At 57.0% G+C, this 15,474-nt stretch overlaps 1 protein-coding gene across 4 annotated transcripts; it reads left to right on the top strand.

The window, feature by feature from the left end:
- Window positions 1–223: 223 nt before the first annotated feature.
- Window positions 224–13,485, top strand: Ubtf (upstream binding transcription factor). 4 transcript variants are annotated; one of them, XM_048445800.3, is made up of 21 exons: window positions 224–354; window positions 3,208–3,332; window positions 4,583–4,758; window positions 5,261–5,344; window positions 5,423–5,578; window positions 7,618–7,682; window positions 7,943–8,063; window positions 8,405–8,515; window positions 8,864–8,997; window positions 9,137–9,278; window positions 9,535–9,576; window positions 9,669–9,782; window positions 9,877–10,032; window positions 10,354–10,509; window positions 10,597–10,707; window positions 11,128–11,216; window positions 11,309–11,498; window positions 12,190–12,237; window positions 12,323–12,394; window positions 12,485–12,628; window positions 12,726–13,485. In XM_048445800.3, the coding sequence occupies exons 2-21, from the start codon at window positions 3,275–3,277 to the stop codon at window positions 12,849–12,851; spliced, it is 2,295 nt and encodes a 764-aa protein (XP_048301757.1). In that variant the 5' UTR covers window positions 224–354; window positions 3,208–3,274; the 3' UTR covers window positions 12,852–13,485. The 4 variants fall into 4 exon arrangements, with proteins under 4 accessions (XP_048301757.1, XP_085551978.1, XP_085551979.1 ...); XM_085695852.2 differs by lacking the exon at window positions 224–354 and adding an exon at window positions 681–819; XM_087909934.1 differs by lacking the exon at window positions 224–354 and adding an exon at window positions 1,978–2,110.
- Window positions 13,486–15,474: the final 1,989 nt, after the last annotated feature.

Below are 15,474 nucleotides of genomic sequence, written 5' to 3' on the forward strand. Positions count from 1 at the left end.
CGGGGATGGAGCAAAGGGAACGAGAGCAGGCAGGATCCCTCAAAGATCCCCCTCCGACTTCAAGCTGCCTCGCCCGCCCCGGCAGGAGAGCGAGGAGTCGGGCGAGCAGATGGAGCGGAGCTCGCTCTAGGCAGCTGGCTTGGCCGGAGACTGGAGGAGCCGCCAAGCGACCGGCTGATTGGAAGAGAAACGCAGAGCGATGGAGGCGGGGGTAGGAGGACGATTTCTCTGCGGGGACTGGCGGCGGCGTACACGCCCGGGTCGGGCGCTGCAGAGCTTGGCTAGCTTTCAACCCGCGCTCGGCGGCTCCAGCCCCGCGCACCCCCGCCCCCAGCCCTGCCGACGGCCCCGCAGGTGAGTGCGAGCCGAGTGGAAAGAGAAAAAAAAAAAAACATCGAAAAACCTCTGCTTTGAAGAAGAGGGGAAAAAAGGGGAAAGAAAGAATTTTTCTTATTCCTTTTTTAAAATTTTCGTGCAGCCCCCAGAGCGGTGGGAGGGAAGGGGTGAGGCTGAGCCGCCCGGAGGAGGCGGAGGGGCCAGGCGAGGCCGGGGCGGCCCGGGAGGCGGCGGCGCCAAGGCGGCTCTGACGGGCGAGCGCTCGAAGCGGCGCTGCGCTGCGCCGAGGCGGGCGGGCGGGCGGAGCGGGGCGGGCGGAGCGCGGCGCGTGGGGCTCGCCATTAGCCGTCGCTCCGCATCGCCATCTCGGGCTTTGTCTGGAGACTCGCTGCTCCGGCGTCGGCAGCTGCGGAGCTGCGACTCCGCTCTTCCGCCCGCCGGAGTGCCAGGTCCCCCCGGCCCTCACTAGCACCCACACGCTCGGTAAGTGGGCCTTCGGCGCGGCGGATTTCGGGGGAAAGGGGTTTCTCCCAGGCGGCGCCAATCTCCGGGCTCCACGCGCCCGGGGCAGGCCTGGGGAGGCACGCCGGGCTAGATTGAACCGGCTCCCTGGCTCTGCCAGGGCCGGCCGCTCCAGGATGTTTTCCCGGCTGTGCGGAACAGGGGGAATTTGGGGCTTTTTGTTATCTTTTTTTTTTTTAATTAAGGGACTCGTAGTATATCTTTAAGTTCCAAGAGTGCCGCTCGGCGATAAGGGGACCGGGAGGTAGGCGCCGAAACCTGGCACCGCGACCGGCGAGCGTGAGCTCAAAGCTGGTGGCCGCGCTCCGGGGACCGGGGTGGGCGAGCGCTAGCTCGCCGAGGCGGGAGAGGGAAGGGAGCAGATGAGAGCTGGCCCGGAAGACCGAGCCTAAGCTCGGAGAGCCTGGAAGAGAGCTCTAGAGCAGGGCTGCCGGCACCCGCGAGGCTCGCCGGCCACCCCTCTGGACACCCTCTCCACCGCCGCACCTCGGCCCTCCCTCCCGCGCCGGCCAAGCCTGCTAGTTCCCCCGCGGGGCTGGCGAGGTCGCTCTCGCCGCCTGCTTGCCTGCCCGCCTAGGCTCGCAGCCCCGCCGCCATCCGGGCGGCTGCGTGTCTCCCTGCCCCGGCCCCCCCCTTCCCCGGCGGCAGCAACAGCAGCAGCAGCCGCCGCCGCCACTACCACCACCCCCCTCCCCTCCTTCCTTGCCTCCGCCTCGGCCGCCCGGGTCCCCCCAGCGCCCGCCCCTCCTCCCAGCTGCCCCCCGCGGAGCCCGCCCGGGCAGGCTGTGGGAGGGAGCGGAGCCGGCGAGGCGGGCGGGCTGGCGCTCGCTCCCCGGGGGTCGGTGTGCGCTCTACGGGGAAGGACGCGCTCGCTGCCCCGCTTCTCCCGCCCCCCCTCCCGCTCCTCCTCCTCCCTTCTCCCTCCTCCTCCCCGCTCCGGCGGCGGAGGCTGCTGCGGCGGCGGGGGGTGTGCGAGCTGAGGCCGGGGCCGGCGGGCGGGCGGCGGGCGGGCTGCCTGCAGGCGGAGGGCGCTGTGCTTTGTGCTTTTCGCCGCGAGGAGCAGCAGGCAGCAGCCGCCGCCGCCACAGCAGCAGCAGCCGCCGCCCCAGCGCCGCCGCCGCGCCCGGAGGAGGAGCCGCTGCCGCCGCGGGAGGGAGTTGCGGCTGTGCCCGGCCGAGCGGGGGAGGGCGCCGAGCTCAGAGCCGGGAAGGGAGCCGCCGGAGCGGGGAGCTCAGAGGCCGCGCTGCGCCGGGTAACCGAGGCGGCGGAGGACGTGCGCCGGGGCCTGGGCTAGGGAGCGAGCCGCGGACGCCGGGCAGCGATACCGGGGAGGACTGTAGTCGAGCTGACCGGGACACGGGGAAGGGCGCCGAGAACCGGGGGTGGGAAGGGCAGGAAGCGAGGCCCCAGTTGGAGGAGCCCGCGCTTCTCCGGCCGGTCGGCAGGCGCAGTTCTCGCCGGCCGCCGGAGGGGGCGGCGGGGCCGGTGAGCGCAGCGCCCCCGCCTCGCGGCCGCCGTCCTCCCGCCCTCTGCTTGGCTCGGCTCCCCGGAGGCCGGGGCGGGGGCGCCGGCAGGGCTGGGCCGCAGGCTCGGGGAGGAGGCGGCCGTTCCCGCCGCGGTCTCGCCTCTGCGCCGGGCATCTTCCGTGCGCGTCGGGATAGCTGGGCGGTGGCGGCTCCTCTGGCCCTGGTGGGTGGCTCGGGGGCGGGGGACAGGCTAGGCCGCTTCTCGTCGGCGGCTCGCCTGCCCGGACGGGCGGCGACCGCGTTGGGAGGTTGGAAGGGGGGGGAAGCAGCGGGAATCCGGATCTGGTCCCCGGGGGCGTTGCGGCCGCTACGCTCCCGGGCTGGCGGCGGCTGCGCTGCGTCCGGGTCCCCGCCGGGTTGCGGAGGCGGGGGGAACCGGCCGGGGGGGAAGCGGGAGGAGGAGACTGGAGCGCGTGCCCGCTTGCGTGCCCGCGCGCGCCCTTTACCCGCCCTTCCTCCCCCGCCCTCCAGCCTGGGGCCTCCCCAGGGCGGGCGCTCAACGAGGAGGAGGAGAAGGAGGAAGAAAAAATTGGGGGGGGTGCTGGGGTGGGGGAAGGAGGCCGGAGGGCGGGCGCTAGCTGCACGCGGGAGCTGGGAGCAGTCTCGCGTGGGCAGGGGAGGGTGCATGCGGCGCAGCCGGGCTGCAGGGGCTGGAGTAGGGAGGAGAGGGGTTCACTCCTACACCCACCGATGAAGTCTGTGAACCTCCTGGTTGGGTCTCGCTGAGAGTGTGGACCTATGCCCCCTCCCCTGTGGGAGGGGGTGGGATAGAAACTCCCTCTCCTCTCTTCCTACCTGAGTGGGTTTTGTGTCTCTTTGAAAGGGTGAGGTGGCTTTGACCCCGGGTTGCCCGGCCAGCGCGACCAAGGAGGTGGCTGGACAGCTGGAGAATGAACGGAGAAGCAGACTGTCCCACAGACCTGGAAATGGCCGCCCCCAAAGGCCAAGGTAGGGGTCTCCAGCTTCTGCCCTCTTTAAACTTAATTTTTCTCACAGGAACTCACCAGCTAAGGTTCCTCTGGGCTGTGTCTGTGAACTGGGAGAGGGTCTGAAGTTTACAAAGTCAAGCTCCTGTCAGTTCTGGGTTTGGCCAAATCCAGATTACTCAGTCTGGAGTTTTTATCTTCTTTACCTTCTCCTGCTGTGCTTGAGTGAGGGGTAGGGAAGACCGATGCAGGTCAGTTCCCAACTAGCCTAATATATTATGCTCTCACCTTAGAGGAAGAGAAGATGCTTGTCAGGGGCAGGTAGAAGGAAGAGAGGGCTAGGGTAGTTTAGTGGTTTAGGACCCCAAGGCATAGGAACAAACTATAGATGGCTAGGCTCCAGCCATCGCTGTAATGTCTGTGAAGCCGAGCATCTGGCAATGCTTGTGAGACATTAGGGAAGAGGATTATGGGTCCATGTGACTCCTGCTGAAACCCTGGCCCAGGTTACTGGATGCAAATGAAAATCAAGAGCTCCTTTGCATCCTGGTCATGGATTCCCCCAGCTCAGCTTCTGGGGCAGCCACTCTCCAGAGAGGCTTGGAGCTGTGTGGAGGCTGCATTTCAGCAGCTGAAAACAATTGGCCCGAGATGCCCTTTTGCTGAGGAGTTGGGCTGTGATGGCAACTTGGAATTCTGTGGTTCTCTAGGGAGCAAGGCCCTGAGAATTCTACCCGCCTGAATGCCTTTTCTCAGAGCTGTTGTGTGTGGTTCTGATGTTGGAATTAAAGGGATTGAGAGAGTGTCTTTTAACGTTAGTCTCCAGTAGTGCTGGAGAGACATCTTCATGGGGTACCTTATTATCCACACACCAACTCAGACCTTGCATGCTTCTGGTACCCACCTAGAACATGACCACATTTAGAAACGTTACCTCCCTGCTTCCTTTCCTTTCTGATGAGCCGTTTACCCATAGGACCCCCCAGATCACAATAGCTTCACTCCATCTCGTAAAATAAAAAGAGGCCCATAGCAGCCGAGCATGTTCGAAATGATAGTTTTGAGTAAGCCAGGCATGACATCCAGTGTAGCTTAGTATGGTGGTATCTGGTCCAGGGCTCTTGCCCTACTGTATGGCCACAGGTTTGGGGACTGAGCCAGGTCTAAGGAAAGATGCACTAGTTCAGATGAAAATCATCCGGGGGCTTTGGGAGGAGGGACATAGGAAGAGAATGGCGTGAGCCAATGTGGTGACTTCCCTTACCTCACCAGACCGCTGGTCCCAGGAAGATATGCTGACTTTGCTGGAGTGCATGAAGAACAACCTTCCATCCAACGATAGCTCCAAGTTCAAAACCACAGAGTCGCATATGGACTGGGAAAAGGTGGCGTTTAAGGATTTTTCGGGAGACATGTGCAAGCTCAAGTGGGTGGAGATCTCTAATGAGGTAACAACTGATTGCTACTTTTGACACATGAATACACATTATGCTTTTATCTCCGTTTATTGGGTTTTTTTTTTTAATCAGGAGAAATGGGGAAAGTGAAATAAACCTGTCGTACTGCACAGAAGGTGTGCATTTGTCAGGTCTGGTTTGTGCCTGGCTGCCTGCAACAGCCTAGCACTCATAGTTCTGCCCTCTTTCTCGGTGGTCTTGAATACTTACTGTCTTAGGCTTCTATGGCCCAAACCAGTCTAAGGGGGTCGAAAGAGGTCCAGGCCTGGAAGCTACATTAAATCAGTCCCTCCTGTTGTGACTGCCCTTGGGTGCATCCTAGCTGCTTGGACCTCTGTGGTGGGCATGGGCTAGTGCCTCTGGGTCAGAGGTTGACTGTACTGTAGTCTGTTGGTTTGTGTCATTTAGTGAACTCATTCTGTTGAGGGATTGGAAGAGAAGGCTGTGCAGTGGAAGTGGCATTTCCCAATTTCCTTTCTCTTTACTTCTACAGGTGAGAAAGTTCCGTACACTGACGGAATTGATTCTTGATGCTCAGGAACATGTTAAAAATCCTTACAAAGGCAAGAAACTCAAGGTGAGTTAACCAGGAGAAGCCCAGGTGTCCGAGTCTAAAGAATGGTTGGTGTCTAACCTCAGGTTATTATTGTTGCAGAAACACCCAGATTTCCCAAAGAAGCCTCTCACACCTTATTTCCGCTTCTTCATGGAGAAGCGGGCCAAATATGCGAAACTCCACCCTGAGATGAGCAACTTGGACCTGACCAAGATTCTATCCAAGAAGTACAAGGAGCTTCCAGAGAAGAAGAAGGTGGGGGGAGGGAAGCTCAGGTGCGGGGGAGGGCAGAGATGCTTTCAGGTGAGAGCAGCTGATGATTGGGTAGGTCACTGGGGTAGGCCTAGGCCTTAGACAAAGGGACTCCACATTGGGTGTGGATGGGTAATACAGCAGAGGGGAGTGTGTGTAGAGGCCAGCCATGGTTATCTATCGCCTCCTAAGTCCACATAAGGTCAGACAGACCCCGTTATAGGGAAGACCTGGAAGGCACTCAGGGTGATTTTGTACCCCACAGCCATTGGTGCTGTGTTTTGAACGGTCACACTGAAGCATCCTCCTTGGCAGTGTGTGCAGCTGTTCTCTGCTTAACTATGATACTGAGCATCCAAGAGGCCACAGGAAAGGGCATTGATGGATTGTCCTGGTCTTTTCGAGCAAGGATTGGGGCGCAGGAGTGCCGAGTGTCCTGGGTCTTACCACTATGATGCTAGAGCACACTTGGATTTGGAGCCTCTGACCCCTCCGGTGCTCTCCTGCCATATCCACAGGAGTGCACTTGTTTCCCACGTACAAGGGCACACATCTTTCTTCCTTGCCTCCGTTTCTTGTAGAAATGGACCTCTGATTAGATTATCAGGGACACTTCACTTTACGGGCCGAAGTTGTCCCTCCTGAGCAGAGAGATAAAGCCAAAGACGGCTCAGGTCCTCTGGAAGGCAGAAAGCTAAACAACAAAGAGTTCACAGAATAATAGAATGGAGAGCGCTGGACACAAAGAGGAGATGCTGGGCAGTAAGACAGGAGAGACGTCAGTGAGAGGCAGGAAGGTGTAAGATAAAAAATGCACACTGATGGACGAAGGTCAGAAAGTTCGAGTAGCCATTTTTCTGTACACTCTGGCTAAGTGCTTGTGCACCCTTGTTGTTGAATCCAAAATGGAATAGGCTTGGTTGAGTAAAAGCCACTGTCAGTGACCCAAACCCAAGCCAAGGGATATCAAGAACTGCCAGAGGTACAGTTGACCCTGTGGGTGAAGACTTGGGACAGTGACTACACATGCCACCAAACCGCCAAGGGGTGGGAGGGAGGGGCTGAGAAACAGGGTCGGGGGTGTTCAGAGAACCTGAGTGGGAAAAGCATTAGCGTGAGCTTACCCGTTTGGGTATCTCCTACTGCCTGTTGCCACCTGGCTGTGTCGGGGCTTCAGGTAAGTCACTCTACCACTCTGCTCCTGTTTGGGGTGTAGAGGGCGAGCTAGAATCCAGACATGCCTTTCAGTTCCAAAACCTTGTCTGAGGAGGACTGAGGTTATGCCAGGGTTTCATTGGGAAGCATGGGGAAATGAGCTGCCTCCTTGCACCTGGTTCCTCTTACAAAGAGGGGTCTGGTTGGTTGTGAGCCTCTAGAATATAGGGAGGAAGGAAGGAAGAAATGTCTGTTACATGGCAACCAGGATGCAGGATGCCGGAAGAAAGGTGGAAAAGGAGAGTTCTGAGGGAGCCTTGAGGAAGGGACCAGAGGCAGGAGGCTTAATGACCAGGAATATGAGAACTGCTGGAGACCCACAGCTGAAGGGGGAGGGGGACTTACATCCTAAGAATTCATTTTGTACACCTTCAACACTATCCTCTCCTACATCCTGCCTTAGAAGCAGAATTTATCCTCCCTGGTGCTGTTAGCCACCTTGGAGGGGATAGACCAGCATCAGCTGCCACAGCGGGTGGGAAGAGGGAGCAGCAGTGAGAAGAGCTGTGAGACCCAGGGGAGTTCTGTGGTGTTGGAGGAAGGGGTGTGTAGGCCTAGCCTGCTACTGTCCACCCAGTGGTGATACCAGTCCCCTGCCTTCTGGGACATTTTGTCTTAAGAGTAGGACAGAAATTGAATATCTTGAAGACCCCTGTAAATCTCTGGTCATTCGTCACCAGGCCTAGCATGAGTTCGACTCGCTGAGGGCAGAGACACCATACCTCCAAAACCTTAGCAGGAGGCAAGGCAGGCAGGAGGGTGGCTTCTCTAGCTCTGGGTGAAATAGCCCTTGGGTCCTGGATGACCCCGTCCCCTCCTCCCCTCAGATGAAATATATTCAGGACTTCCAGAGGGAGAAACAGGAGTTCGAGCGAAACCTGGCCCGATTCAGGTAAGGCAGAGGAGGGCCATGGGGCACTGGGTGTGGTAGGATAAAACGATACTGGCTGGAGACTAGAACTAACCATCTACAAAACATGGAAGTCTTGTGTAGACTTGTTAGTGTCAGGTTCAGGGGCAGGAACAGGCTGCCAGCCACTAACTTCCACTAAGCTCCGGCAGAAGGCCTAGAAAGAAGGCTTGGGTTGGACAGCTAGCTGGGGTCTGCCCTAGCAGCACCCCTGCTGACCCTTGCTCTGGTCCCCTGGCTAGGGAGGATCACCCTGACCTTATCCAGAATGCCAAGAAGTCGGACATCCCCGAGAAGCCCAAAACTCCCCAGCAACTGTGGTATACCCATGAGAAGAAGGTGTATCTCAAAGTACGGCCGGATGTGAGTGTCTGGCCAGAGGGTAGGGGTGGAGGGCACATGGCGGTGGCTAGGGGGGAGCCGCGCCTGGTGGCTGGATATGGTGCAGGGGAGCAGGAGAGGAGGCCCCTCCCCAGGGGGGGGTTGCATGGACAGGGCCTGGGCCAGCTGGCGTACGAATGAGTGTGTGTGTGAGCCTGCCCCTTGCACCAAGGCGGATCCCTGCCTCTCCACTTTACCCTCCTGGCCTGTGGTGGACACTTGTGTGACCTCCTGTGGCCTGAGGGGGGCGGGGCCTCTGTGCCCCTCACCCCCCTCCCCTGCCCCTGGCTGCCTGTGTGTGTCTGACGGCTTTTGGTTTGCAGGCCACTACGAAGGAGGTGAAGGACTCCCTGGGGAAGCAGTGGTCTCAGCTCTCGGACAAAAAGAGGCTGAAATGGATTCATAAGGCCCTGGAGCAGCGGAAGGAGTACGAGGTTAGGCTTCCGCTGCGCTCCTCCCCATCCGGCTCTTCACGAGCCTCTGCCCTCTGGTGCTACCGCATTCTGCAGGTGGCAGTCATTCCCTGACCCTCTGTTGAGGAAGGGGCCCTTTGGGGCCCCTCACCTCTGCCCCTACCGTCTCACAACCCCCGCCCCACGGAGAGATCTCAGGCTAGGGCAGAGCAGGGCACCGTACTGCAAATGACACAGCAGACACACAGACATACACGGCCACCCCCAGCTTTGCACCCTGCCTCCCTTCCCCAGCGGCTCTCCCCCTTATCGTGTCCCAGCTAACCCCATACTCCGTTACCCTCCACTCCCCTGCCTCTCACTCTGCAGGAGATTATGCGTGATTATATACAGAAGCACCCCGAGCTAAACATCAGCGAGGAAGGAATCACCAAATCTACCCTCACCAAGGCCGAACGCCAGCTCAAGGACAAGTTTGATGGACGACCCACCAAGCCACCTCCGTGAGCGCTCCCCTGGGCGGGTGGGCGGGCGAGTGGGCAGCCAGGGAGCTGGGTCTTTGAAGAACTTGAACCCAGGTTGGGCAGCTAGGAAACCTGTTGCCCACTTGCTCATGGTCGTGCCTTCTTCTGGATTCAATAGGAACAGCTACTCCTTGTACTGTGCAGAGCTCATGGCCAACATGAAGGATGTGCCCAGCACGGAGCGCATGGTGCTATGCAGCCAGCAGTGGAAGCTGCTCTCCCAGAAGGAAAAGGATGCCTATCACAAGAAGTGCGACCAGGTACCACCCTGATCTTTGGCTCCTGTCTTGGTTGGTTTTAAGCGTGAGGTTTGCCCCACAAACAGCCAGGCTGTTACTCGTTGGTCACATGTGCCTTAGCCACCTGCTTCCAACCTGGCAGTGTGTAACGTCTGCGTCTGTAAAAGCAGACAGCTCAGGCTTTTTGTCTACCATCTTTAGGGGGAGAGAAGGTTACACCCAGTCCCTAGGAGCCTAATGAGGGTCCCCAACTGACTGAGTCCCCTTACTTTCCTAGAAAAAGAAAGATTATGAGGTGGAACTGCTGCGGTTCCTGGAGGTGAGTGGCATGGGGGACAGAGGGCGAGTTTGGCAGGCAGTCTTAGTCTGAACCTGCCTGCTGCAGCCCATGCCCTTCTCCTTCCTGCTCAGAGCTTGCCCGAGGAGGAGCAGCAGCGGGTCCTCGGGGAGGAAAAGATGTTGAACATCAATAAGAAGCAGACCACCAGTCCAGCCTCCAAGAAGCCTTCTCAGGAAGGTGGCAAGGTATGTGCCACATGACAGCCACATAGGGTGGAGCCTCCTGCCCACTCGAGGCTCATGGTAACTGCACCTCTGACCCTCTCCATCCATCCTCTAGGGCGGCTCTGAAAAGCCCAAGCGGCCTGTGTCTGCCATGTTCATTTTCTCAGAGGAGAAGCGACGGCAGCTACAGGAGGAGCGGCCTGAGCTCTCAGAAAGCGAGCTTACCCGCCTGCTGGCCCGCATGTGGAACGACTTGTCCGAGAAGAAGAAGGTCAGGCCTTGGAGAGTCTGGCACCAGTCTCCCCTAGGGACCGCCTGGGCCACTTCCCCGTACTTGCAGTTAGGGCCACACTCGCACCCTGTGTGAGTCACGCATGTGCTCCTGAACAGGAAGGCGGGAAGCTGTCAACTGGGGTTGTCCTCTCCCTTGGAGAGCAGCCCCACGGGTGGGGCGGAGTCTGCAGGATATTAGTGCTGCCTCTAGTCTCTGCCGGCCCCGCCTTCTTAGGCGGAGTCAACTGCAACGGCTTGATGAGCTTAGCGCGCCCCCTAGGGGTGGTTCGCATGCTGACGCCAGCTGCCTTTCCTATAGGCTAAATATAAGGCCCGAGAGGCTGCTCTGAAGGCACAGTCTGAGAGGAAGCCAGGTGGAGAGCGTGAAGAGCGGGGCAAGCTGCCCGAGTCACCCAAGAGAGCTGAGGAAATCTGGCAGCAGAGTGTCATCGGAGATTATCTGGCCCGCTTCAAGGTAGCAGGGAGTTGGAAAGGATTGGTTTGTAACCGCCAGTAGCAACAGGACCCCTCCCACAGCTGATGTCCTTCGTTTGTACCTTAGAATGACCGGGTGAAAGCCTTGAAGGCCATGGAGATGACTTGGAACAACATGGAAAAGAAGGAGAAGCTGATGTGGATTAAGAAGGCAGCAGAAGACCAAAAACGATATGAGGTGGGAAGGGGCTGAGCAACTTGGCCTCCGTGTAAATAAATAGGTGCTGGGCCAGAAGTGCAAGGTCCCAGATTTGGTTGGGCCAGTCTCTTAACCTTCACCCTGTCACAGGCTAGGTGAGAGTCAAGGTACTAGCCTCTTAAGTGGTTCCTAGGGGACAGAAGCTCAGTGTCGAAAACATTTTGAAATGGACCTCTTGATGCACTAACTTGGCAGGTGGTTGCTTCAGAGAGAGTCTAATTATGGATTCCAGACTAGCCACCAACTCTGGGTCTTCTTGCATTAATCTCTGGCATGTTGGGATTGCGAGTCCATTCCAGGCAGTTTGTCCCCTTCTCAGCTCATAAAAAAGCCAGCAAAGGCGTGATGGCAATGGGTGGGGCGTGTGGGGGTGAATGTGACCTTTCCATGTCTCCACAGAGGGAGTTAAGTGAGATGCGGGCCCCTCCAGCTGCTCCGAACTCTTCCAAGAAGATGAAGTTCCAGGGGGAGCCCAAGAAACCTCCCATGTAAGCCTGAGGCTAAAGCCTGTCCTGGCGTGAAGGTGGGTTGGGAAGGTGACAGGACCTGGACCATGCATTCCTGTCACCCCACCCTGCAGGAACGGTTACCAGAAGTTCTCCCAGGAGCTGCTGTCCAACGGGGAGCTGAATCACCTGCCGCTGAAGGACCGCATGGTAGAGATTGGCAGCCGCTGGCAGCGCATCTCCCAGAGCCAGAAGGAGCACTATAAAAAGCTGGCAGAGGAGCAGCAGAAACAGTACAAGGTGCACTTGGATCTCTGGGTCAAGGTGAGAGAAGAGGGCACAGGCGGCGGCGTATAGGCTGGTCCTCATTCATGGTTCCTGTGGTCACTCAGAAATCCTTCAGGACAGTGAGCACTGGCACTTTTAAAGCTAAGGAAGCCAAGGCATTAAGTAATTTGCCAATTTACCTAGTTAGTAGAAAATCCAATCAGCTACAGTTTCTCCCTCCTAGCTAGGGACAATGGACTTGTAATCCCTGGCCAGGCTGTCGGTCTTGGAACAGTCAGATTTGTGCAGTACAAATTGCCTATCTGTCACTCAGATAGGCTGACCAAAGACCCGGAGAGATAGTGGGAATTAAGTGTTCTAGAATTTTGTCACTCGGTATCATCTCACCAGTGACTCAAAGACCAGGGTCCAGGTGGGGCTGGTGCTAGGCCGCATGACTCATGGGGGAAACTCTGGGGTTTAGGAGGTTCTGAGAGTGGAGCTATGATTTGGGCATAGCAGTTGGGGAAAATTGATAGGAATCTGGCTGTCGAGTTCAGGATGACTCAGAGAAAGGTGCTTGTGGCAGAATCAAGAACTGCTCTGAGCCCCTGTGAACTCTCTACAGGGACCGAAGTTTAGGGAAGCCGAGCCTAAAGGTAGCTGATGGTACATTAGTGCTCTGCCCAGGGTGTGTGCAGCCCCAGCGGTAGTCTAGGGATCTCTGACTCTCAGCTCTTCCCTCCAGAGCCTGTCTCCCCAGGACCGTGCAGCATACAAAGAGTACATCTCCAATGTGAGTAGGGTGGGGGCGGCGGCGGGTTGGGGGGACTCTATGGGAGCTGGAACTCACTGCGTCCTATTTCCACCCTTACTGGTAGAAACGTAAGAACATGACAAAGCTTCGAGGCCCAAACCCTAAGTCCAGCCGGACCACCCTGCAGTCTAAGTCGGTAAGGCGCCCCTTCGGGATAGGCGGTGTCCGCAGGGCAGGGTCTGGTGAAGTGGAGATCGACCACCACTCATGTGTCCGCGCTTCCCAGGAGTCGGAGGACGAGGAGGACGAGGAGGAGGACGACGACGACGACGAGGAGGAGGAGGAAGATGATGAGAATGGGGACTCCTCTGAGGACGGAGGGGATTCTTCTGAGTCTAGCAGCGAAGACGAGAGCGAGGATGGAGATGAGGTGCGTGCTTAGACAGCATGGTGGGCGGGGCTCATGGGCCGGAGGAGGGGCTACCCTACCCGGTGGGGGGTGACTGGATTCCCACTGTATTCCCCAGAACGAGGATGACGATGACGACGAGGACGACGACGAGGATGATGATGAGGATGAAGACAACGAGTCTGAGGGCAGCAGCTCCAGCTCCTCCTCTTCAGGGGACTCCTCAGACTCTGACTCCAACTAAGGCTCACCCCCCACCTGGGCAGGCAGCCAAGGAGACACTGCAGAGCTCCCTCTCCAACTGACCACCTTTGTCTCTCCCTGTGTTCTGTCCCCATCCCCTCAGACTCCCCCACTTTCTTTCTTTCTTCCTTCCTTTTTTTTTTTTTTTTTTTAAAAAAATCAGTGGGGGTAGGAGGCTGCATGAGCCCAGGCTAGGACTCTGCAGTCTTGGAGCCATCAGCTCCAGGGGTTCTCCAGGGACAGCAACCACCAGACTGAGCCAGCATTGGACCGACCCACCCCATTCCCCTTCTGCACTTGCAGTGCTGACGTGGACAATGGACCAGGGAGTTTGGGGGTGGGAGCGTGTCCTGAAGAGTTCGGTGAGGCCTCCACACCTGCAGCCTGCACCGAGGTGGATGTTGGGGGAGCCTTTCTTTCCCAGAGGGGCTTGCCGCCTGGACTCCCACATTGAACTGGAGGGAGAGAAGGGTGCTGCCTTCAAGAAAGCGGGCAGTGTCTATGTCCCTCTCCCCTGCCCCTGCAGGAAGGAGCTGCCTGGACCCATTCCTGGGGGAGGGGCAGAGTGTTTTTTATATATGTGTATATATTTTTTTTTTTAAGCGCTGAGCTGTCAACGAGACGTTTCCTACCGATCTCGGCTGCCGTCTCTGTTGTCATTTCTGGGAATGGGAGGGCTTGGGGTTAGGTGGGTTGAGACTTAAAAACGGTCTTGATATACATAGACTGTGAGACTGTGTGTGTGTGTGTGCGCGTGCGCGTTGTGTGCTTGCTATAGCATGGATGCATTCAAGTGTGTGTGAGTGCATTCGTGTGTCTGTGTAAGAGAGAACCCACCTCCATGTTTGTGAATCTGGAAAAAGGGTTGGTAATGGCCTGGGAGATGGTGACCCTGACAGGAGCAGGCCAAGGCTGCCCCTCCCTGCAATCTTCCACTGTGGTGGCTCTCTGGGTCTATTGTAGAGGGCATGGAAACCACCTGATGCTTCCTATACCAGTTTGCCTCTGCCAAGACCGTGTATCTCTGGGCTGCTGCAGTCTGCTGTCCAACAGGAAAGTGGGAAGGGGCAGACAATGGTATGAGCCTTAAAGCTTCCCTTCAGTGGAAAAGGGCTCCTGGCTCATCTGGGGGTGTCCCCGGGGATTCAGGAAATGTCTTGAGATCTTTTTACCTACCTGTCTTAACTGCCTTGCCCCATGTCCTCTGGCCGCCCCCATTTCCTTTGATTTCTCAGGTCTACCCCCCCTCCTGCCTCCACCCCTGTATCTGGGGAAGAGGCTGCAGAAGGTGCTTTCTGCAATGGGCCCTCTAACCCTTGCCAGCAGGCCCCAGGCCTTAGTCCTTGGGGTTAGTCCATGGACTCCTCATAGGCCAAGTCCCCTCACCGTGGAGATTTTCACTTTGACTAAGTTGGCCAGAACTGATTTTGTTGATGCTATTGGATTTTGTGCTGCCCCATCTTTTTGCCTCTTGAATGAAAGCCAGAGGTGGGAAGTAGGCTCTCCACAGAAAATGTGGGGCTGCAGCCCCCCTCAAAGGCCTGGACTGTGTTGTGAAGACCCCTGGAGAATGATACCACCCTACACACACACATACACACTCACTGTCCTTGTGCTAAAAATCAGTGCCAGGGTTTTAAGTTCCTGAGAGGGCTTCAAAGAATCCCATGTCCTTGTTTTGAACACCCTGGACCATTACACTTGAGTGGAATGTTCTCTCTTAAAAACAACTTTGAACACTACATGTGTTCCTCCCATTTCAAGTATTGGGACATCGTTACAAATAGCTGTGGCACCGGTGGGGGTGTTGGTGCTGTCAGAGGTTGCCCAGGGTGCATTTTAGCACTGGGACCCCTCCCCCTTTTTCTAATATTTGAGGAGTATTTTGTAGGTTCCAACAACCACCTATTGAATTTGTACCACCACGGGAGCAGCTTAGACGTGACTGGCCCAGCTTAAGGCCCACTGTGGAGGTTTTGTTTCCCCTTTTTGTACAATAAAATGAAAAACAAAGGTTTGACTTCTGTCTGGTCACTGAAATAAGTGGGTGGCAGGGGTTACCCAATAACAGGTTTGACATAAAACCCTTGAAGCCAGCTTCTTTGCCCTTTCTGGAACCAGTTTCCTAAAGATTCTACAAGCAACCTGCCTTCACCTTATTCTTGAACTTTCTCAACTCAGCATCTTCATCTGGGTTTGAGAAGTTGGCGAATAGATGTTTTACCCAGGGGGCGTTGCTTTAGGAAACGTAAATGACCATTAGGATGAAGGGTTCACCCAAGCCATGCAAGCCCTTATAGTTGGTATGTGGCTTAGGGAGAGGCCCGCTTACCCATGACTTGCCTAACTCCACCTAGGGTTCTGATGGAAAGCTGCTAGGACCAGAGGACTTGCTCTCTGGATTAAGACCTGCAGCTGGGCAGTAGTGGCGCATACCTTTAATCCCAGAACTCGGATCTCTGTGGAGTTCGAGGCCAACCTGGTCTACAAGAGCTAGTTCCAGGACAGGCTCCAAAGCTACAGAGAAACCCTGTCTTGAAAAAAACAGAAAGACCTGCATTCCCTACAGACTTTGGCTGGGTTTCTGAACAGGTAAATGGGTGATAAGTATGGATCTTATGTAA

This window comes from Myodes glareolus, chromosome 9, assembly GCF_982192425.1.
Source record: "Myodes glareolus chromosome 9, mMyoGla1.1, whole genome shotgun sequence".
NCBI lineage: Eukaryota > Metazoa > Chordata > Mammalia > Rodentia > Cricetidae > Myodes > Myodes glareolus.